Consider the following 23,497-nt stretch of genomic DNA (forward strand, 5'->3'; position numbering starts at 1 on the left):
CACACCACATTCAGGTTTGTGTGTTTATATGTGTGCACACGTGTTCATATTGTGGAAGGTGTTGGTATCAGAACAGGACTCACACAGACCTGGCCTAAGTTGAAATCAAAGGAAAAGGTATGTAACAATGTTTTTTATAGCCCAGCCAGACTGATGAAATGAGGACTGAAGGTGACTGGTACTTCCCCTTATGCAACCAACTTTCTCTCATACCACTCACCATCCCACATCTTCTACTTCATCATGAGGGTCACCATGGACCCAGCTCCCAGCAAGGTGTTTGGTAATGATAGTCGTCACCATCCATGGCATTTATTGAGCATTTAATATGTACTGTTTTATGTGCATTAACTCATTCAAACTTTGCAATAAAGCCACAAGGTGGGCACCATTCTGATCTCCACTTTATAAAGAGAAAAACCAAGGCAAAGAAAGCTTCAGAGTCTTGCATACAGTCACATGGTTAATAGAATGGCAGCGCCTAGAGCCAGTCTCAGTAAATTTGACCCTGTCTCTCTTGGGTGACTTGTTTTCCTCAAATTCAAAGTGGATATGGTAAAATTGATTTTCAGTAAGAATTAGGTGAATAACTTAAGTGACCAGCACAGTTTGCCCTCAAGAAATAATACTTTCCTATGCCTCTCCCAGTCCTGCTCATTTCCAGAGCTAGATCGAATCTGCATCATTTCATGAAGACTTTTCTAGGCATTGGGTCTACACTGACATGACATTCCTTCTTTGAAGTCACCTCCAGCTTAGCATAAGATGAATGGTGACACTGGTCATGCTGTCTTGTATTGTTCTTGAATTACTCAAGCTTTTACATCATTCCATGTTCCTTGGGCCAGTAATCAGGTCTGGTCTTCCCCTCCAGAAATATCTTCTCCAGAAGCCACTGCTAAGAGCATGAGGTTTTCAAAACAAGTTGAAAGAATAAAGAATAGGTAAATGCTACAGAAGTCCACATGTAGAATAAATACATGTTGCAAAGGAAATAATTTGTAAATTAGTTGTGGGAGGAGGAATTGTACATATCTTCATCCATCTAGTAGACTCCAAGGAATTTAATTTTCAAGTTATGTTCTAAACATTTAGTTATATTTTCCTGTTTCCTTCAGTACCTATTTTCTCTTAATGTCCAAAGTCCAAAATCTCCAGGTCAATAGGGAGAAAGAGCAGCTAATTGCTCAACAAATTTAAATGTGGGTATTCATTTTTCACTCTCTAAGGCATGAGATGCCCTCCTACACTCAAGTCAATGACTTTAGCTTAGGAGGAAGCAAATACATTCATAAAAGGCATAAACACTCTCTACTGACAATAAATTTTAAAAATAATTGACCTCATCACATCAAAGTTTACAAGTGGCTTTAGTCCCATGCCCTATAAACTCTAAACTAGAGGCAGGATGCATGGCTGAGCAGAAAGAGCAATGCAGCTGGAGTCCCATGTGGCTTTGAGCTATGTAATCCCACCGCTTTCTACGACAGTGACTTCCCTGAGTGTTACTTTACCATCTGCATCAGAGTTTTCATATAAAAGATACTTTCTACCTCAAAAGCATGCCATTTGTATAAGGGATTACTATCATAATAGAGACCAGGAGCCAATCAAAAGCTCAGGGATGCCATACAGAAATTATACTAAATGCAAATGAGGGGCATCATTGACCAGTAAGGGGTATAGCTGGGCATTCTTCTCTTCACTGGGTGCACTTCCGGGGTTTATTAGCCAAGTAGAGCCCCTCTGACATGTGAGAGGAAGTTCCCACCACTATACACCCTGCAAGGAACTCTATCAGAATGCAGAATGCACTTCAGAATAGCAGTCTTTAAAAGTGCCTACACCTTAGTCATGATGGCAAACATATTTGGCTACTGATCTGTACAATGCAGTAAAGAATCCTCTTTGTCTAAACCACTGGAGTGCTTGGTAGATCAGGAAATAGCGTATTACAGTGAAAAGATCACGCACAGAACTTGCTCTGTGTTTGGTCAAGGCTACTGGCGTGTGGAAAACAAATCAAAAACAGAAAGTACTTTGGTTCCAGAAACACAAAATTAGGGAGAATGAAAAGTGGCAGTTCATCTCTACCTGTTTGCTGGGACAGAAGAGCCACTTCTTAGCTAGTAGACCCTAACCCTTTGTTAGCTGGGCTGTCAGTAAACTATAGGCCATGGACCAAATCCAGCAGCCCACCTATTTTTGCACAGTCTGTGAGCAAAGAATGATTTTTATATTTTTAATGGTTGAAAACAATTTTAAAATATATTTTGTGACATGAAAATTACATGAAATTCACATTTCTGCAGCCACAAATAAAGTTTTATTGGCCCACAGCTATGTTCACTGGTTTACATGTTATCAATAGCTGCTTTTGTGCTACAATGACAGAGTTGAGTAGCTGCAACAGAGACCTTACGGCCAGCAAAGGCAAAAATATTTACTACCTAGGCCTTTACAGCACAATTTTGCCAATCCCTTGTCTAGGCCAATTATGTTTTCTTTCAGTATGTGAAACTGACCTAACACAACTTAGCTGCTACCTGATCAAACCCTTTCTGACCTTAAGACTAGATGTCAAATATATCAGCCTCTGTTAAAGCTGATTCCTAGAAGGCCAGGACATCCCATCGACTCTTGCCTCTGACTTACCATCGCCACCTCCATATAATATACAGACACGCACCCGCATGCATGCACAAACACACCCCAAATTCTGATTTCTATTTCCACAATCTTTATACTTTCAGATTTCCTCTGTGTCACTATTATATGGTCTTCCATAAGCCCTGGACCATCAATACTCTGTTTCCCCATCTAACGACAAACTAAAGAAACGATCAGGTATGGAAAGATATTTACTATAACTTAATATTAACATTGGAAAGCTGCTACCAATGATATTTTCTAATATTAAATGTGACATCATTCCTTTTATCAATAATGCTTTATTTTTCCTGTTCCAAATTGCATGTTTTTTTTCTGCCAGTCTGGGCCAATTTTGTATATTATAATTTTTTTTGGTCTATAATACTTTGCACCGGTCTTTAAATGACAAATACAGTGGTGAATTGTATTCACATTAACTAGCATTTTTAAGTGGTCTCACTTCCTAGGAAGAGAACTACCTTATCAAAGCACTATTCAGGATATGCCTGAATTATGCCAGAAAAAAAACCTTGAGAAGCAATATGGTGCAAAGGAAAGGGCTGAAACATCAGACCCAAGTTTTACCCTACAAGGTGTCAAAAACTAACTGTTCAACTTTGGACAGGTCCCAGACCCTGTCTGGACATTGGTGTCTTTTTGATGTAATGTGAATTCACCTGGGTGATGGGTAGTGTTCTCATTCTCACCTTCCCTAATTCTAGGAAAATAACTCACCATCAATTCAAATTAGTCATTTAGCATCTTATAAGAAGTTACAGTGTTGAATGGCAGTTTGAAGCAGATTTAAAGTTTACTTTTACAATGGCCTGAAAAACAGGAAGAAGTAATGATATATGCCTCTAAGAAATGGGGCTCAAAATGGAAAGAGGTGGGCCGCAGGACCATTGTTTTCTGTTATTAGTCCTCTTGAATCATTTGATTTAAATATATATATATTTATATTTTTTATTTTACCTATTTTTATTTAAATCAAATGATTTTATATACATATATAAATGCACACATTATTTTCTTTTAAATGTTATTTAATTAAAGCTAGAAGAACCTTTAGAATACTTCCAATTCATATCTTGATTGATGAGGCTAGATATACTATTGAATATTAGTCATGCATAGTGATTTGACACATATTTCCCAAGGGGAATTATGAAGGGGACAGGTGGGGTTAGCTGACCCTAATTTCCCTTCTGATGCCACCTTCCATATTTCTGCCTCCTCTTGATTTTTTTTTCATTTTCTCACTGAAAAATTCTCAGTTCATGAGCAAGCTCCACTCACTAGAAACCAGGCAGTTGGAAAGTTTTAACTTTTAAAGTTCATTTATATTTGAGGCCTCCAAGAACAACGAGCCCCCAAAATTAATGATATTATAATAAAAATATTTTATTTCTTAAAAACTTCAAAAAATCATTTAAAACAGATCTTGCATGAGATTTATCCCTTTAGGCTAAAATAAAGCATTAGAGTTTTTGTTAACGGAAACATTTCCTCGAACTGAAAGAAAGCAGAGCTGTAATGGAAATACAAATGCAGGCTCTGCAGTTGCAACCAGCTAATATAACATTAGAATTCTGCATTTGTGAATTGCTCTAATTTTATGTACATATATTATTCGGCAAGAATAGTGTTCCTTTAGTTTTACAGATTTTTTTTCTCTCATTCAGTTGGTGATATAATTACTTGCTCTTATAAATCTGAATATTAGGAATTCAAACACACACAAAAAAGAGAAAATTGATTCTTAATGATTTATCTTTTTCCCCCAATACACTGTCATCCCTTTTGTTGCTGTTGTTGTTTTGTGTTTTTGTTTTTGGCTTTTTTTTTTTTTTTGAAACAGAGCCTTGCGTCTTGCTCTGTCACCAGGCTGAAGTGCAGTGGCATGATCTCAGCCCACTGCAACCTCCACCAGGGTTCAAGCGGTTCTCCTGCCTCAGCCTCCCAAGTAGCTGGGACTACAGGCACGCGCCACCATGCCCAGCTAATGTTTGTATATATTTTTTAGTAGAGATGGATTTTCATCATGTTGGCCAGGCTCTCCTGACCTTGTGATCTGCCAGCCTTGGGCTCCCAAAGTGCTGGGATTACAGGCATGAGCCACCGCACCCAGTCCCTCCATTGTTGATCTACAGCCCCTATGCACCCAATGATCAAAGATGTCTAAACTACCTTTTTGAAATGCACATACAAACTTTGTCAGGCAACTTCACATGCACAAGCACCATTCTTATTTCATTTTTCTGTCTCTTGAACCCTAATCCCTTATCTCATCCCTACTTCTGCAAATCAAAACCTTCAATGGCTGACACCAACCTCAGGTGAAACAAGCCAACAACATGAGTAATTACTGTATGCAGGCTTTTTCGGAGTGATAGTGAGATGATGGTGGCAATGATGATGAAGATGATGTGATTTTTCTACTTAACCCTTTGGTCAGCACTATGAAGCTGCTACTACTACTGTCGCCATTTTACAGATGAGGAAACATAGAGGTTAACACAAAAAGGCTGAGTAAATTACCACATTCTCACAGCTACTAAGTGATAGAACCAGGATTTGGACCTTTAGTGCTACGGACTAGCATTGCACTGGCCTCTCCCCTTTACAGACACTCTGGAGGAATGATTAACCAGCTGTGTATCTCCATGTGTGAAAGTAAGCATGTGGTCATTCAGGAAAGAGGGCAGAACTGTGATATCTCTCGACCCCTGATGGCTCCTGGTGAGTATTCAGCACCATTCCCAATCCACAACCCAGAAACAGCACCCAGTGTGGGTTCCCAGTGTCCTCTTTCTCACTTTAGTAGAGGATTCAGTAAAGGCAAATCATCACCAGAAGGAAAGCGTACTGGGCCAGCAAATGCAGGGAAAAGCCCAGAAAAGAGGATTTCCACTCATTGGAAAACACCTGGAAAAGAAAGAAATGGATTTTGCTCTCACATGAGGAAGTGAAAATGAGAGCTTTTGTGGCCAGAAGGACCTGAGAAGACACTGCCTCCTGCTGCCTGTATGAGCATGGACATCCTACAGAGAAGCAAGTTCTCCATTTCCTCATCTATCAATGGGAATAATTATAAATTCCTACCAATTTCCATTTCCTCATCTGTGAATGGGAATAATTATATAATTATACTTACAATTTACCATGAGAATTAAATGTAAACTATCACACACACACATCAGCACTTCATCACCTCAGCTGCCTTCCTCCTGATTCAGAATAGTTTTGTTTCTTCATTTTGGCTTAACTCCTTTTTATTCCAGCTTTATTAAAGCATATAATAGTCAGATTTATAGAATGTTAGATGTCCAACATAATGATTTGATATACAAAATCTTTTATTTTCTTGTTTATCTCACTTTTCCCCATGGAAGTCATATCTTCACATGGTCCTTTTCCTTCTCTTCCTTCCCCCCATATTTTCTACAGCAAAATCGGCCTTGCCCTTTCATTCCTTCCTAGAATTCTCCGAAATGCTAGATGCTATGTTCTGTCTGTGATAACTCCCTGTGACTAAAAACATTTGCCCCATGTGGTGGGATGCAATATTTGGCTGCTTTGGCCCTTAAGTATCTACCTGACCAGGTATTCCCTACACCCTAACTCTGCACAGAGAGAGATGTTTAGGCTTTTGGGCCTCCAGTACAAACACAGTACAATAAATGGGACACTCCCATCTGCTCTAAGTGGCAGAGGGTGCTTTGCCAAAATGCAGAATGAAGATCCTCTTTTTCCCCCTTGTAGATTCCAGCTTTTTCACTCTGTAGACACCTAGGTGAGCCCTAAGCATTTCCAGCCCTCCCTTTAAGTCTCAGAAGCCAAATAGCACTACCGAGTGATAAACAGAATTGCATCGTTTCCCTAGAGAAGACAAATTCTAACCTCCCCTTTGCAGAAAGCTTCGGGTGTCTATGAGCCCATCTCCACTTCACAGATCAGAGAACAGGCCTTGTCATCATGTGTTTAAAATATTCTGTACCACAATTGGAGTGTTTTTTAAAAACAATGAAATTGCACATGGGTTTCAAATGGTAGATCAAGCAACCTAATGGACCATCCTGCCTCCCTGTGTAAACACATAGATAATGGTGGTATCCACGAGTCATCTTGATAAAGGTAAGAGATCAAGGCCATGCTTCTCACGTTGGCTTAGCAACTTCTCGGAACCATCACCCATGAAAGTTTCAAGTAATTCTCAAACTTTTCATATTCAGCAATGTTCCATGGGGAATTATTCTATGGATAACTGGAAGACATAACAAATCTTATAATATGTTGCTATTGCTATTTCTGCTCCAACTGTGAAATACCATGATATGGTTTGGCTGTGTCCCCACCCAAATATCATCTTGAATTGTAGCTCCCATAATTCCCACATGTCATGGGAGCGACCCCATGGGAGGTAATTGAATCATGGGGTAGGTCTTGCCCATGTTGTTCTCATGACGTAAGTCTCATGAGATCTTATAAAATCTGATGGTTTTATAAAAGGGAGCTTCCCTGCACATGCTCTCTCTCCTTGCATGCCACCTTTGCTCCTCTTGCCTTCAGCCATGATCGTGAGGCCTTCCCAGCCATGTGGAACTGTGAGTCCATTAGACCTCTTTTCTTTATAAATTACCCAGTCTTGGGTATGTCCTTATTAGCCATATGAGAACAGACTAACACCACAAGAGGTAGGACCAGGTTCTGACCCATGCCAGTGCCTGGTGACACCATGAGACCTGAAAACAGTTGTACACTACCTTCACTAGTTTCTCTACGTACCTCCATGTTCCTCTCATAGTCTTACATCATAGTTCCCAGTAGCCTGGTAATGTTAATTTTAACATTACAAATATGTTCAAATGCATGATATTTGCAGTAGGGTTACAGGGATCGACTGGACTCTCTGCTTCTTTCCACCCTCACCCCCAACTATGCTTCCAGTGCTGCCACAATCCTTAACATGGCTTATGCTCGTCTATGGCCCAGGCACTGTGTTCATCTCTTCACATTCATTATCTTATTTAATCCTGTGAGATACCTGCTATTTTAGTCCCATTTTACAGATGAGAAAACAAAAGCTTGAGATAGATAGCTTGCCCAAGATCAGACATCTAATCTGTGGCGGAGTCAGGCCGCAAACCCAGATCCAGAGCCACAACAAAGCCAGCCCACTCAAATCACAATTCATATGTACATTCTGCCTATTCTTAGCATATTTTCTGCCTCTTAGAATGAAAGTCAGATAGAACACAATAAAAATCACTGATTACCTATTTTTAACTCAAATACAAGTTCATTGAGTGGGGAATTTCTATTGAGCCATCATCCAACATGGAGATGTGGGAAGAGCTAGAGAAAGGGAGAGGATATATTTGAACCAACCTCTCTGCCATGGTTTAGTGCCAAGCCTTGGGGGCTGAAGAGTTAGGTGCTAGATCTGTCTCTAACATGTAGGCTTGCTGTGAAACCCTGAACAAATCCTCTGTCCCCAGGCTCATTTCCTTGTTTGCAAATTATCATAGCGCATCCCACCAGGTCGTTGCATCAGGCATTACCTACTGACGTTTGAACATGGAAAGCGAGAACTAAGTCTTATATACCCCCGCTCATGTATATTAAGATACTTCCTTTCTCTTCATCTTCACAATAGAGTTACTTCACATTTTTGTTGAGTAAATATTCAACATTTATATTATTATAACTATTTAACTTTTGTTCACCGCTGAACTATAGAGTGTGTCATTAAATTTCCTTTCTAACATGTTTTTTGTTTTCCCTGAGGTTAATAATTGTCTTATTTCTTACTTGCCCCCTTTTATTGGCCCAGTGCCAAAAAAGCTCTTTGCCAAAACCAGAAAATTTCTTTCAATACAAGCAAGCAAATCAGACAACTGATCAGTTCAATTTTTTTCCCTCCTGCTCAGATCCACATTTGCTTCTCTCCAGGCGTTCTGCACAGCTGACATTCTCGAGCTCACTTTTGCCTTCACCCAGTGAATGTCTCTGGCCTCTCTTTGTGTCTGGACCTCTTATTCCCGAGATCCCAGATCTTCCTCTTGCTTAGTTTACTCTCTTGTTTTTAAGGCACATATCATTTGGTAGCTTTCTGAGAAATTTGTAAAGACCTTGTATATCTGAAAATACTTTATCCTATTCCAAAATTTGATCGACTTTACATTTACTATCTTATTTAATTCAATGAATGTCCATTATTTTAGTCTCATGGCAATGGGAGGCAGTGGCGGAATACTGACTTCTAGGTAAGAGTTAGTTAAAATATTCAATGTAATTCTCTATTCTCTTCTAGCTTCAAGTAGTGTTTTTACAATGTGATTCTCAATTTTTTGCATGAGAACTGCTTTTTTTTTCTTTCTTTTTTTTTTTTTTTTTTTTTTTTTACTTCCTGGAATATTTTAGTAGATTTTCTTTATTCCAAGTGTTCGGAAATTTTCCAATGATGTGTGTGGGGTGTGTGTGTGTGTGTGTGTGTGTGTGCATGTGTTTCATTCATTACGCCAACAATGAGTTAAGTCTTAAAATTTGAGGCTCTTATAATCTTGTCTCTTTGTTCAAGGAGATTCTCTTCCATTAATTCTTCAACAGTTCCCTTCCCTCCATTTTATCTGTTATCTCTTTCTGAAACTCCTATGGATTTAGATGTTGGACTTCCTGGCTGGTCTTCAAATATGCATGCTTGCTTTTTTTTTTTTAATTCCCATTCTTCTCAGAGACGTTCTTTCTCTGTTTCCAGTTCATTCATTAATTTTAATCTCCACTTTAGTATTTTTAATTTCCAATATTTTATTTTGGTTTTCTGAACATTCCTTTCTACAGAGGTCTGTTCTTGTATCATAAATGCAACATACTCTCTTACCTCTATAAATGAATTCAAGATTTTAAAAAATGTTTACCTCTGCCCTGCATTGCCTCAGTTTCCTCAAATTACTTTTTGTTTCTCTTCTAGTCTCTCTCTTTCATATTAGATGCCTTCCAAGAATGGTAATCTGTTCCATTCAACAGTAAAACATTTAAGGCTGACTAGAAGTTCCAGGAGCATGGGCGGGGGTTACAAAAGGTGCACTTTACTGCAGTGTGACATGGAGGACAGTTGGCACTTTGATCAGAGGGTTTTTTTGGATTGGTCAGTTTTCCCAGAAAACAATCATTTGCTCTCACCTCTGCCAGGGTATAAGGCAAGTTGTTAGCACTTTGAGAGAGAAGAGAGAAACTGGGGTCTCACTCTTTAGTATGCAGGCTTTCACTTAAAACCTCCTCATTTTCCTTATTCCATATTAACTGTTCTTCTGCTGTGCCTGACTGTCCCCTAGTCCAGATATCTGGCTCAACTTCATTAGAAAGCAAACTGTTGTATGCCTTGGCCCTGTGGGAGAAGGGATCTGGTCTGTTTGGTCATTCCGTAAATCTATTCACCTGTTTTTACTCTGACCCATATCTCACCTTCTACCTTCAATTTATAAACATTTCCAGAATTTGGCAGAGCAAAACAGCCTGCTTTGTGTTGATTCTTCCCCCCAAAAGCTTAAATTTCACTATTATTTTAATGCTGTGCCAAGTCAGTTACCATTTGTTTATTCTCCTTTGAGCTTTCAAATGTAGTTGGCATTTCTTCATCAATGTCATCTCCTCTTTCATTCTCTTTGTCCTTTGAGCTTTAAACTTTTAAAAACGTCTTTTTGTAGGATTTCAGGTGCCATATTAACTCAAAATATAGTTTCCATTCTTTGCACTTAATAGGATATCAAAAGCACTCTCCTCCACACTGAAAGCATAGAGTAAATAAAACACTTCATTTCAGTAAAATACTGAAAACATCATTTTAACAGCATTCTCATAGTATATCTCACCATTAACCTATGATTGGAAATTTAGAATGAATCAAAATTTCATTATTATAAATAACATCAAAATAACCATCCTTTCACATGAAATTTAGTCTTGTCTCTGATAATTTCCTTAGGATCTATTTCTAGAATAATATTAAGTCAAGTATTTTAAATTTTTAAACTATTGATACATGTTACCTAAGTGATTTCCAGAAAGGCAGTAATAAGTCAGCACTCTTCCTCAAAGAAGAGGCAGTAGCTGAATGGAATTTATCCCATCATCACCAACAGTATCATTTCTCAAAATGTTTATCAGTTGTGTCCCCATTATTGTTTTAATTTGTATTTCTCTGCTGACAAATGTGACTACACTTTTTTCATGTATTTATTGGTAACACATATCTTCTGTTAATTGTTCATGGAGCACACCCATTTTTTTTCCTAGTGAAATGTGAGGTTATTTCTTATTTGTATGAGCTCTTCATTTGTTAAAAATATCAAGCCTTTTTGGCCAGATTTCTCAAAAATATTTTTCCACTTTATTATTTTTTAATCTAATACAATTCTTAGAATTAATCTCTGAAAGAGAATTTTTACATTTTTATATAATCAGAATTGTCACTCTTTTTTCATTTACGCTTAGAGGCCTTCTCATCCCATGATCAGATAAATGTTACCCTACATTTTCTCCTTTTAAGATATGTTTTGAATTTTTTGCATTTTACTCTTTTCCCTCTGAAATTTAATTTGTAGTATTTTCTCCCAGTCAATCAGGTAACTCAATACCATTGATTGAATACTTGTCATTTTCTCAACTGATATGTAATGTAATTTTGAACACATTTTAAACTCTTATTTTTAATAGTGTGTTTCTTGGCTCTTTCAACCTCATTTGTCTGTTGATGCTTACTCCAGAATATCCTGTATTAATTGCCATTAACTTTATAGCACATTGCAGTGTCTACCAAAGAAAAGCCTGCTTTACTGCTCTTCTTTTTCTAATTTTTTAACTCTCTTATTATATGTATTATTCAAGATGAACTCTAGAATATTTGGTCAAGTTTCCAGAAAACAACAGAAGCAACATGATTTCGATTAGAACTGCATTAAATATGTAAATTCCTTTGAGAAGGATGGAAGCGCTGCCAGTACTCATTCTTCCTTTCTAGGAAGACAACATCTATTTCCATGCATCCAGGTCTACCTTATAGCTACTCTAGAAGTTGTATTGTTTCCCCTGTACAGAGTCTATATAATTACTCAATAAGTTTATTTCTGGATATTTTATGTGTTGGTAGTTTTTTGAATAATTGTTATCTTCATAGTTTCTAAATGGTTATCACTGCTATATCAAAAAAATTAGTTATTAACTTTTATATATTTATTTTATATTGAATCAACTGACTCAACTCATAATTTCTAATAATTTTTCAGTGTTTCTAAGAATCTGGGTTTTACTGTGCAAACAGTAATTTTACCTGCCAATATAATTTTTGTCTCCTCTTTTCTGTATCTTACTTTGCACCAGGTATTGGTAGGCTGTCATGAGTGGAACTGTAGACAACCTTGTCATCCTCTTGGTTTTAAAGAAAACAACTTTACAAGGAGAATAATAATTACTAATTTTTTTTGTTTTTGTTTTTATTTTTATTTTTTGAGACGGAGTCTCACTCTGTGGCCAGGCTGGAGTGCAGTGGCGCCATCTCAGCTCACTGCAACTTCTGATTCCCTGGTTGAAGTAATTCTCTTGCCTCAGCCTCCAGAGTAGCTAGGATTTCAGGTTGAGTCACTACACCCAGCTAATTTTTTTGCATTTTTAGTAGAGATGGGGTTTCACCGTTGGCCAGGATGGTTTTGATCTCCTGACCTTGTGATCCTCCTGCCTTGGCCTCCCAAAGTGCTGTGATTACAGGCATGAGCCACTGCACCCAGCCAATAATTGCTGATTTTTACTAGTGCTTTCTGTATGCCAGTCACTTTGCCAAGGGATTTAAGTATATTATTTCCTTCCATCTTCCATCATTTTAGAAGAAAGTTACTATTGTAATCCCATTTTAAAGACAATGAAACTGAGACTTTAGAAATATATCCAAGGTTATCCAACTAGTCAATGGCCATGCAGGATTTCAAAGCCACTTTGGTTTGACTTCAGAGATCATGCTTGTCACATATTAGTATTTCAATTAAGTATGGTTTGTTGATAGGCGTTTTTAAGGACTTTGAGATTTTTTTCTTATCTAATTTGGTGTTCTATTTGTTTGACTGGATATTTGGCTGGAGAAAAAGGTGGGAGAGAGAAGAGTAGGTTGCTTCTAGGCAGGTAGAACATAGACATGAGGAGAATATTGAGTACATTAATGATGCAAGAAGAGTACACCAGAAGATGCTTCTCCATAGTACCTCAAGTTATATGTGAAAACCAAAATCAATGACTAATGAAAAGAATACATTTCAAAGACCAAAAAAATAATGCATCTAAGAGTTTTAGTATTATTACAACACAAATAAAGCTATATCATGTAACTGCTTGAGCATTTCAGTTTCCAAAATTTCTCAAAAAAGCATTTTGGTCTCATTAACTCAGATCTTTGATTCACTGAATAGTAAGGCAAAAAGTGGGGTTAAGGTGATTTGTGCTATTTAAGGCTCTTCTTGGGAAGAAGCTGAGAGGAGGGAGACGATTTGCCTCCCTTTCCAGTGTGAAAAGAAGAAATCCAGCAATGCAAAAAATAAAGTCTTTTAAAGTCCTTTACACAAAATTATGTGTTTCTGCAGCATATCCCAGGCTTACTGGCTGTGTAACAACCCTGCTAGACTCTCACCACTGCAAGAAGCTCATGCCGGAAGCATTATGATCGGCATGGGAAACATGAAGATCTTACTTTTCCACCAGACAATTTCATTGTTGGGGCTGGTAGGAGAAATGCTTTCTTAAAACTCATTACATAAAAGTTTTTAGCTTTAAATGCTAAAACAGTTTTCAGCATTTAAAGTGCCACACTCTTTTATAGGAAGGGAACAATTGATTTGGGCTGATTAGGTGTTCATTTAACAACACCATTTATTTTTACAAGCTTTAGGAAAACTCACCCTTGACCAGCGAACAGAGAGGTAGTTTGATCTGAGCAAACAAACACAGGATTGTGCTTCTGACCTAGGTTTTAATCCTGGCCCTTTTGTGCAGGGCTCTTAACCTGTCAGCCCTGGGTCTATTCATTTGACCATTGGTAACAATAGCATTGCGGCCATCTCCTTGATAAGGCTGCTATGAGATTGAAAAAGGGGTATAAATGAAAAAGTGCTTTTGAAAGCTGAAATACACTTGACATGTGTAAGGAAAGATCCAAGTTTCCAGGACACTCTCCCTAAAGAGTAGTCATATTTATTGCTCACCCAAACTCCTCTTAAAAAGACAGTCATCGGCAGTAATGGAGTTCTGCGGAAAGCCAGCCTGTTTCCATTTCAGTTCAAAGCCCTTGAGGCAGCAAACTTTCAATCCAGGCACTGCCCCTGAGTCACAAGTAAATTGTCTGTTTCCCCACTATATGTGCTGAGCATTTAAACAGAGCATATTCTTTTATCAGGCAGTGATAATCAAAATTTAAAGGCTAAAGGCATGATGACCTATTTTACATGGACTTTATAAGAGGTTTTGGAGAGAGGCACCACGTGATCCTAGGACAACTTGATAACATCAGCTCTGGGTCACCACTTGGCTCCTTTTTCCCTCAGTCCCTTCCGCCAGTCATTTCTTTTATACACTGTACAGTGGCTCTGTGTACTGGGGACTAGCTTAAATTGAGCTTGAGACAGGGGCCATGGAATGATTGAGTAGTGAGTTAGATAGAAAATTGCGGCTTTTGCACCATAAGTGAGAGAATCGCCGCATTCAACCAGCTGCTATGACTTGAGGATTTTGCACTTCTTTTGACTTTTTTTTTTCAACAGAAAAGCTTGATGTAAAACGTATTTGTCTCTTTAGATACTCAAGAGCTGTTTGTTGCCCTCAACCTTCTTTTAAAATCTTCCCTCCACATCTCAAATATTCCTTAGCCATCATCAGCGTAAGTTGTGACCTATGAAAATCAATGCTCAAGAAAGAGTTGGAGGAGGGAAAAGTGGAAGTCTTAAGCTCACTCAGGGTTCATTGTGCCCTCATCAGAACAATCAGCCATGGATATGGGACACAGGAATACAGGAGGCTGAACATAAAAGGCAAAGATACCACAAAGAGAATTGATTTCTTATATTGGCTATTTGGGTTTTACATGAATTTGTACCTAGAGATACATAAAATTGAGTCAAATGTGAAAACTGTAAAATCACTGGATTGGTTTATTTGCATTTGTTCATTCATGCACGAGCACAACTAGTTGTTCTAGAACAGGCAGATGAGGCCACTGGTTATATATGGTCACTTGATTTCAGCACACATGACTTGAGCCTGCTTTATGCCTGGAACTGTGCTAGGCCCTGAGAGAAATAGCCAAACAAATAACATTTAGATACTGGCCTCCAGGAATTGATACATAGCTCTGATTGCAGACAGTAAGAAAACTATTAGAAGAGAACCATCAAATGCTTTGGCTGTCTCCCTAACTGAGCTATAGCATTTTACAGCAGACATAAAGCCCCATGAGCATAGATTAGGCTAAGGATAAGGCAAACACCTCTGCAAGTCTCCCAAGTCCCCACACAATCTAACGCCACCCAGATGGAAGGACCTCTCCCAGTGTCTGTCACACCACACCACACAACTAACCACTCATCATTCTTCAAACATAACCACACTTTAACTCTTCCAGGTCTTGTTCACAAGGCTCCTTCTACTTAGAACACTTTTATACCACCTCCAACGTAGAAACCTCTGATTATTTCCCCTGGGGCCCAATTCAGTGATCTTCAGGGTGAAAATGCTCAGTGAGACGTTATCCCAAGGCATCTCCCACCCTCTAAATCAATGATATGTGAACCTAAGAAATACATAGAACAGCTCACCTCTCTTGAACCATGAAGCCATTTCTGATGCCCTGAGGCATAATTGGGCCTCTGAACTTCCAACCCACACACTTCTTCTGCTACTACAGTGCTAAGTGCACTGAATTGTAAATAGTTGTTTGTTAGCCATTTACTAGTTTATCCTTCCAGGTAGAATGAATACGACTCAAGGGCAGTGTCTGCATCTTATTTTGCTTTTTTCCTAACAAACAGTCATGTGGCCATAGTTAAGTGTCAATTACTTTGCCAAGTGCATTGCATGTATTTATTCATTTATCCTCACCACAACCCTGTGAGATAGATTACTATCAATATCCAAGTTTGCCCATGAGGAAACTGAGATAGAGCAAGCTTATGTAACATACTCACGGTCACACAGCTGGTGACAGGTAACCAGCCTAGTTGTTAACCAGGCTCTTATCTGTTCTGTTATGCTGCCTTTTACCCAGCTTTGTACCCTCAAGGCTTGGCTCAGAGATCCAGTATCTGGAGCTCAATAAATGCATATTAGCTGATTAAATGACTGAGCAGATGATCAAGTAGTACTGGTGAGTCCTGGCTTGATCCTCCTGCAAAGTTCTAGGCTATAGAAGTTAAGAATAATAAGCAGATTTGGAGAAGGTTCAGAAAAACTCAAGAAGATAGAAATGAAGAATTATACCTAAGGATTTAGGTTGCTTAGCCTTGAGAGCGAAAGCCGAAGGCTGATTTTATAATGATCATCAAGAAGGGAAGGCTGATTCGTGAAGACAGTGACTGAGCTGTTTTTCTCCACCTCCGGGGAGGAGAAAGGAGCAGAACTGTGCCTAAGCCGCAATGGGCAGAATTCTTCCACTACAAGGAAGAATTTCCTTGGCCTAAGTATCATTTGTTAGACCTAGGAATGAGTTATAGAGAGAGGCTACGTTAGGTTATCTGTCTTCAGCCTTTTGGACTTGCTTCTGCTCAGAGTGAGGAACATGTAGAACGAAAACAAACAATACAAGGTCTCTCCCAGCTTTATGAATCTGTGATATTTGAATCTAAGAAATACATCAAGTACTTCGTCTTTCTTGATTCAGCAAATGAAAAAATGAATTGATGAATAAACATGTCCCACATTTAAAAGGCAATAACAAAAAATTACAACTAGCAATAAGAAAAGGGGTCTTCTTAGGAGATACTGTTGTGCTAGAGATGTAACAAAAGAAAAAAAAACAGAACTTGTTTGCTGATATATTTAAGTTCTCCTACGGCATCTGTGATCCAACTCTCCCTTGCTAGGTCCATCATCCTTTGACATAAAGTTAGTAAAGGTCAGTCTACATCCTCAGGTGCTGATTTTGAGCCATCATCACCATTTACTCACTTCATAGATGACAGCATGTTGACGCATATTTCTCTAAACAGGAAGTAAACTCTAAGTATGAACCACTATTTCATCAATGTCCAATCTAAAGCACTTTAAAGATGAAGAAGCAAATTCTTCCCTGAGAACAGGAAACAACATCACACTTATCTTTTTTCCTACATGAAAACTGAAACACGAAATAGTAATGGAATTGAAAGAGAAGGTAGAGAATACAAAAATCTATTTTTATATTTGTTATTATTTCAAAACCATGATTCTGCTTTATTTTCTGTTATAAAACCTTATACTTGTAGAATGGTTTACAGTAATAAAAGTTACTTAAACAAACATTTTTTACTGAATTTGTACCTGAAATGTAAGTATCTTCCTTTTCATCTTATAGAGGTAGAAACAGCTCAGAGAAATAAGACACTTGACTGAGGTCACACTGATAGGCCTTCAGCCAGGCCTCCTCATTTCCTGATTGACCATTTCAGGTACACCTGCCCTGGGTGTCTGGTGAACATCCAGTATACCTTACCATGTACTGCCTCTATTGAGAGCTGTGGAGTGGCCCTGTACCACCTTGAGAAATTCAAATGGTCTAATAATCTTGGGAGACCTGGCATAGACTGTTCTATCTGCCCTAAGTATAGAATACCCAACATCAGTGAAAGCCTGCATTCTAACTCAGCCTTCCTGCTTGCAAAATCATCTCCTCCTGAAAAACCTGGCTCAAATGCCATGAACTCTGTGAAATCATCCCTATCCCCCTCACTCCAGGTACAGGGACATAATCCTATAAGCCCTGGATCCAGGCTGCTTGGGTCTCAGTCCCATGTACTAATTAAATGACCTTACCCCCTCTTAACCTGCCTCATCTACCAAATAGGAATACAACTAGAATCCCGCTAACACAGAGATGGTAAGGAGTCAATGATTTTATATAAGAAAAATGTGTCGGGCATGGTGGCTTACACCTGTAATTCCAGCACTTTGGGAGGCTGAGGTAGGCAGATCACCTGAGGTCAGGAGTTCAAGACCAGCCTGGCCAATGTGGTGAAACCTGTCTCTACCAAAATTACAAAAAAATTAGCCGAGCATAGTGGTGTGTGCCTGTAATCCCAGCTTCTTAGAAGGCTGAGCCATGAAAATCGCTTGAACCCAGGAGGCGGAGGTTGCAGTAAGCTGAGATCATGCCACTGCACTCCAGCCTGGGGAACAGAGTGAGACTTGGTCTCAAAGAAAAAAAAAAAGAAAGAAAGAAAAAGAAAAATGTATCTAACAGCTCTGTGTTTGTTAACTATCATGGTTAACTATTCCTGAAATTACTGTCATCGGTAACTATTCCCAAAATTCTTACCTTCTCTGAGTCTTCACAGGGCTTTGTCTATCCTCTTGATGTATTACTCATATTTTTATAACTCTTCTCCACAATTTGGTTGGTTATTATCCACCCCATCATCAGCCCAGAGACCTCACTTTCTCCTCCAATAATCTTTTTTCAGATGGTGGCACTGATACCCACTTATATCTACTGCCAGCTGAAGCTGGCCTGGTTCTGCAACGTTTTTCTCCTCCTGACTCTATAGACTTATCTGCCACCATTCCTGCCTCACCCTGAACAGCTGGCGTCACACCCAACTGCATGCTCCTCAACACACGCTTCAACACTGCTCTCTTTCCTATCTCCGGCATAGGCTCTCTTTTGCCTTGAATTATCTTCCCAGTTCTTTGTCTGGCTTAACTCCTTTTCTTTAAGACTTAGCTCCAGTATTGCCTCCTCCATGCAACTCCCAAGACAGTTCAGAGGCCTAGATCCAGTGCTCCCATGATACCTGGAGTAGTTTGTGGTTGTCCTATCATGATAATGACCTGCTGCGCTCTCCCCGCATGACCTTGAGTTCTAGGACAATGTCTTCAGTCACTTCTCATCTAAAGTGTGGATGTGCTTTGCACATGGGGGGGGTATTCAAAAAACACTGAATGGCTGATGTCATTAAATAGATAATGGATAGATAATGACACATTGTGCGTATGATGGGTCACCATGCAGTGCTTACTGATGTGTTCTTTTAAACGCTTTCACGAAATTAATTCATTTAAACTCTATGACAATCTTATAAAGTCTCTACTATAATTATCCCCATTTTATAGGTGAGAAAACTGAAGCAAAGTGAGGTTTAAAAACTTTACCAGTGTTACACAGTTAGTAATTAAAGACACCAAGTTTAGAACTCAGAAGTCTGTCTCAAGATCAACATGTTCTTGACCCATATGCTATAGTACCTGTTCAAAGAAGGGTATCATAATAGTAACCATATCTAAACAGACACAGGACATGTGTTCTAGTTCCAGGTTTACAGATGAGAAAGTTGAGGAAGGAAGTTTATGGAGAAGCAGTCGGGAGAAAAAAAGGTAGAAAGCTGAACTGGAAGATGAACTGGGGCACTGGAACTTGGGCGAATCTCTTATTCTCCCTCTTCATGTAAAATCAGGGCCTTGGGAACCTGTCTCTGCTTCCTTCCAGATCAAATATGCAATTTCAGTTAGATTTGGCAAACATTCATCCAGGGCTTATTGCATGCCAGGCTCCATGATATACCTTTATCCTTGAGGAATTCATCTTCTTGTGGGTAGACAGGCACAAATAGACAATATTTCTAGACTAGTTCAAAATGGCCACAGTGCAGTGACATGGGTTGTTTTAAAGGAAACCATACCAACATAAAACGTTATTCAGAAATAAGTCCTTGGCCCCTCCATAACATCTTCCATCTAACAGTTGGCCAAAATAATGTCATATCATCAAGGATCTATCCCATCTTCCCTACAAGTCCTCACCCAAGCATAATCACCTCAGTTTACAAGTGAAGAAGCCAGTCATTAGGCTAGGTTTGCCTGTGGTCATGCAGCTCCCTGGTGGTATAAGCCACTGCCATCTCTGGTCCTGAGCCCTCTCCTAGAGCTGAAGTGAACTATGGGAGACAGGGGCATTAACTCTGATGCAGCTGCTGTTGGTTTTCCAGTATGGGTTATATGCTTAAATGGATTTGCAGATTTACAGTTGATTCTAGAAATTGCATCTAGTTCATTTCCAACTCCATAAGTAAGCTGGTTCACTTAAGGCAAACAGCATCCAATTAAAATGCATTCTGTAGAAGTGAGTGAGCAAGGCATTTTGCCCAACTCTTGACTTATTAAAAAAAGAAAATCTTATCAGGGCAACTTTTCAAAGAGCAATCCCATCACCTCATTGTGTGATGAAAGAGTTAAAGTATGAATGATAAAATATAATGTGAAAATATACTCTGAGGCCAGGTGTAGTGGTTCACATCTGTGATCGCAGCACTTTGGGAGGCCTAGGCAAAAGGATCACTTGAGCCCAGGAGTTCGAGATCAGTCCAGGCAACATAGAGAGATCCCAACTCTACAACAAATGAAATATTTTAAAAATTAGCCAGATATGCAAGTGAACACCTGTAGTCCCAACTACTCAGGAGACTGAAGTGGGAGGATCACTTGAGCCCAGGAGGTAGAGGCTGCAGTGAGCCACAATTGTGTCACTGCACTCCAGCCTGGGAGACAAAGGACAGAGGAGGATGCTGTCGAAGAGAAGAGAAGGGAAGGGAAGGGAAGAGGAGGGGAGGGGAGGGGAGAAGAGAAGAAGGAAGGAAGAGGAGAAGGAGAAGAAAAGGAAGAGGGGGAACAAAGAAAGTATATTCTGAGAAGCAGCCTTGTATAAGGGGGGGAACAGGCTTCAAGGTCAGGCTAAATGGGTCTATATCCCTTTTCAACATCTCACTAAGCTGTGTGACTGTGGGCATGTTCCTTAACACCACTTTGCCTCAGTTTCCCTATTTGTACAAAAAATAAATAATATCTGTCTTTCGGAGTACAGTAAAGGTTAAAAAAATAAACTATTAAAAAACATTTTATTAAATTCTTAATGATTCAGAGATTGATTATTTCATTAGAAGATCATCATGCTTTTTCCCTGTCTTCCTGTCTGCCCACATCACAGCTGCTTGTAAGTTATTATTCCATGAGATAAATAATGAGATAAAATGTAATTCAGATGGCGTATCAAGAAAAGTGGAAACAGGATAGGCACTGGAGTCAAACAGGCCTGAACTGAGACTCTGAATGACTTTGGGCAGGTTATGTAACTTCCCTGAGCTTCACATTTTACATGTGTAAAATGTGGATAATCATATCTACCTTCCAGGCTTCTTACGAGGATTGAAATATGTGTGTATGTGTGCTTGTTCACTCTCTCACACACGTTCAACTCCTAGCACTATGGTGGGAGAAGAGTAGGTAAGGGGAAAAGGACTGAATCAGTTCCAGTAAGAAATATACCACTTGGCTAAACTAAAGCTTCAGCATTCATCACAATTCATTCTTAAATAATCTTTACTTCCCCCGGCTACATTACTAGCATGGATAGCCAAAAGAAGTCAGCCTCGCCACAAAGTCCTTGCATCTGGGGCCATCAGATCTAGTTTCCTCCCTTAGGGACAGCTTCAGTGTCAACTGAAGTAGGTGTCGCCAGGCATATGGGGACCCAGGCTAGCAATTCAAATGAGTGGGGGCAGCAGGCAGACCTCTTGGGGATGTTCAAGAGGTGCAGAAGCAAATGAAGCTATACCTGACACTCTATGACATACTTTGCACACAGTGCCTTGCAGTTCCAAGAGTCAGGGAAACCCAAACAGAGACTAGGGTGCCCTTTTTTCTAACCACTACCTCCACTAGCTAGAAGGGGGAGCTCCAGCTGTCACAATGGCAATGACATCGGTCGACCAGCTGTACAGGATCACATCTTTGGAGGCAAACAGCACAGGGAACATTTTCATAAGGAGCCTTTCAGCAAATTAATAAGCTAGAGGGTCACAGGATGCTGACAGTGAGATGACACATGCATTTTTACATAAACATTTGGACTTCATGTTTCTAGTTTAAATATTTTATCCACAGAGATGTATGAGTCATCTCCTCCCATTCTTCCTCCCTTCACTCTCCTTTGAAATAAAGACTATATAGAAGATGACAACTTTCTGAAGGAAAACATGCAAACAAAAGACAAAAATCCAAAAGTCATATTAACATACCATAAAATATTTGAATATTTGCTTGGACCCCTGGAGACCCACCACATGTCATCCTCAAAGTAGCATGCAGAGATTTATTTTGTATCCTTTTCTACTTCCTGAATAATGTTCCCACTCAAAGTGAAAGGATTCCAATTTCATGGCAGGCTAGAGGATGTTTTTTTCTGAAGCTCCTTACTTAATATCACATTGCGTACAACAAAACATACCAGTCAATACCAGTATTATATTTCACCAAAATTTCTGTTGAAGAAGAAATCTTCAGAAAAGGCTCCCTCTTTGTATAAAAGGAAGAATTTTTTAAAAATTGACATTAAAAATCAACTCATTCTGAATTGCTATTTTTATATGAAACTTTCTGCTATAGACAAAATGGAAAATCAGAGTTTCACTTTATCCAACATCATCCATAAGAAAAGCTTCATACACAGAAGTGTTCTTTTTTCCATAAGCCAGCAGCATTATTAAAAAAAAGAAACAGAAAAAAAAAAAAAAACCTCTGGCATCACTCTTCAATATTGTTGTCTAATTAAATGGCAATGGAGTGGATGCGTAAAAATATGCATTAGAGGTGTGTAATGTGTAATGTGAAGAAGAGTAATCAAAGCCATTCAACAGGATTTAGGAAAGGATTTCAGCTGGCAGCTTACGAGACAGGAGCATATAATTTTGCTAATTTGAAATAGGCATTGTAACGTATAAACATTACTGCTTTGCATATTTTAATGAAAACTGCTTCTACACCAAAATGAATCCTTTAGCTTGAACTCTCTGCATACCACAGAGCCTCTACCTATTATGAGTTCAGCATAAATAAGGAAGACACGCAAGCTGCATTAAAAGAATGGTCACCTCATTAAAATAGGTTAAAACCAAGCCCCTATTCCAAGCTACTGTAACACCATAAAGTAAGCCTGATGACAGGTGTTGTATTAAATTTTTATACTGCAATGAACTTGTACTCACACAAACCAAATCTGCATGTTTCCCTTGATATACACCTGCAACTTGTTAATTCAAGAAACTTTATTAAGAAAGTATAAATTTAGCAACATCTATAGATTTATAAAGCCCTATTAGCTTGCTTGAGAATGTAGAGTAAATGTATTTGGGGTCTTATTTGCATGGTTTGCAAAGACACGGAAACTAATGATGACTTTTTTTCAAAAGCGTATGTTTGAAGATAACACAATTCCACAAATTGATGTGCGCACATTACCTAGACTTGGAGCTAAAACAATTGAGAGAGATTTGGGTCCTGCGTGGAGCTGAGGACGTCACTTACCTGCCAGCCCGCTTCTCGCTGAAGTGCTTTTTTCCAGTCTTCTTCCAGCCTTGGGGAGGTCTCATCCATTACTGATGCTGCTTGCCCAAACTGGATTCGCCAGTGGCTGTTACTCTCTCTCCTTGCAAGCCTTTACCAAAGCAGCAGCCAGGGCAGTTCAGGGGCCGACTGTCGTGAAGAAAATGCCATGCCAGAGGATGAGGGATCGGGCAGAAAGAACCCACCCAGGAACAAATTTGGGACACATGGGGCTACCCAGACAGCT

At 39.1% G+C, this 23,497-nt stretch overlaps 1 protein-coding gene across 3 annotated transcripts in view; it reads right to left on the minus strand.

The window, feature by feature from the left end:
• Positions 1-23,497, minus strand: part of PPARGC1A (PPARG coactivator 1 alpha) — a 684,512-nt gene that overhangs the window by 274,268 nt on the left and 386,747 nt on the right. The window contains exon 2 of one of the 3 annotated variants that reach the window (XM_032271915.1): positions 23,233-23,400. The exons of the other annotated variants lie outside the window; for them this stretch is intronic. Within the exon in view, the coding sequence (XP_032127806.1) occupies positions 23,233-23,301 (69 nt within the window). The 5' untranslated portion in view covers positions 23,302-23,400. The remainder of the gene's footprint in view (positions 1-23,232; positions 23,401-23,497) is intronic. 3 annotated transcript variants of the gene reach the window in all.

Source organism: Sapajus apella, unplaced genomic scaffold (assembly GCF_009761245.1).
Source record: "Sapajus apella isolate SASKATOON/1434 unplaced genomic scaffold, GSC_monkey_1.0 scaffold5, whole genome shotgun sequence".
Lineage (NCBI taxonomy): Eukaryota > Metazoa > Chordata > Mammalia > Primates > Cebidae > Sapajus > Sapajus apella.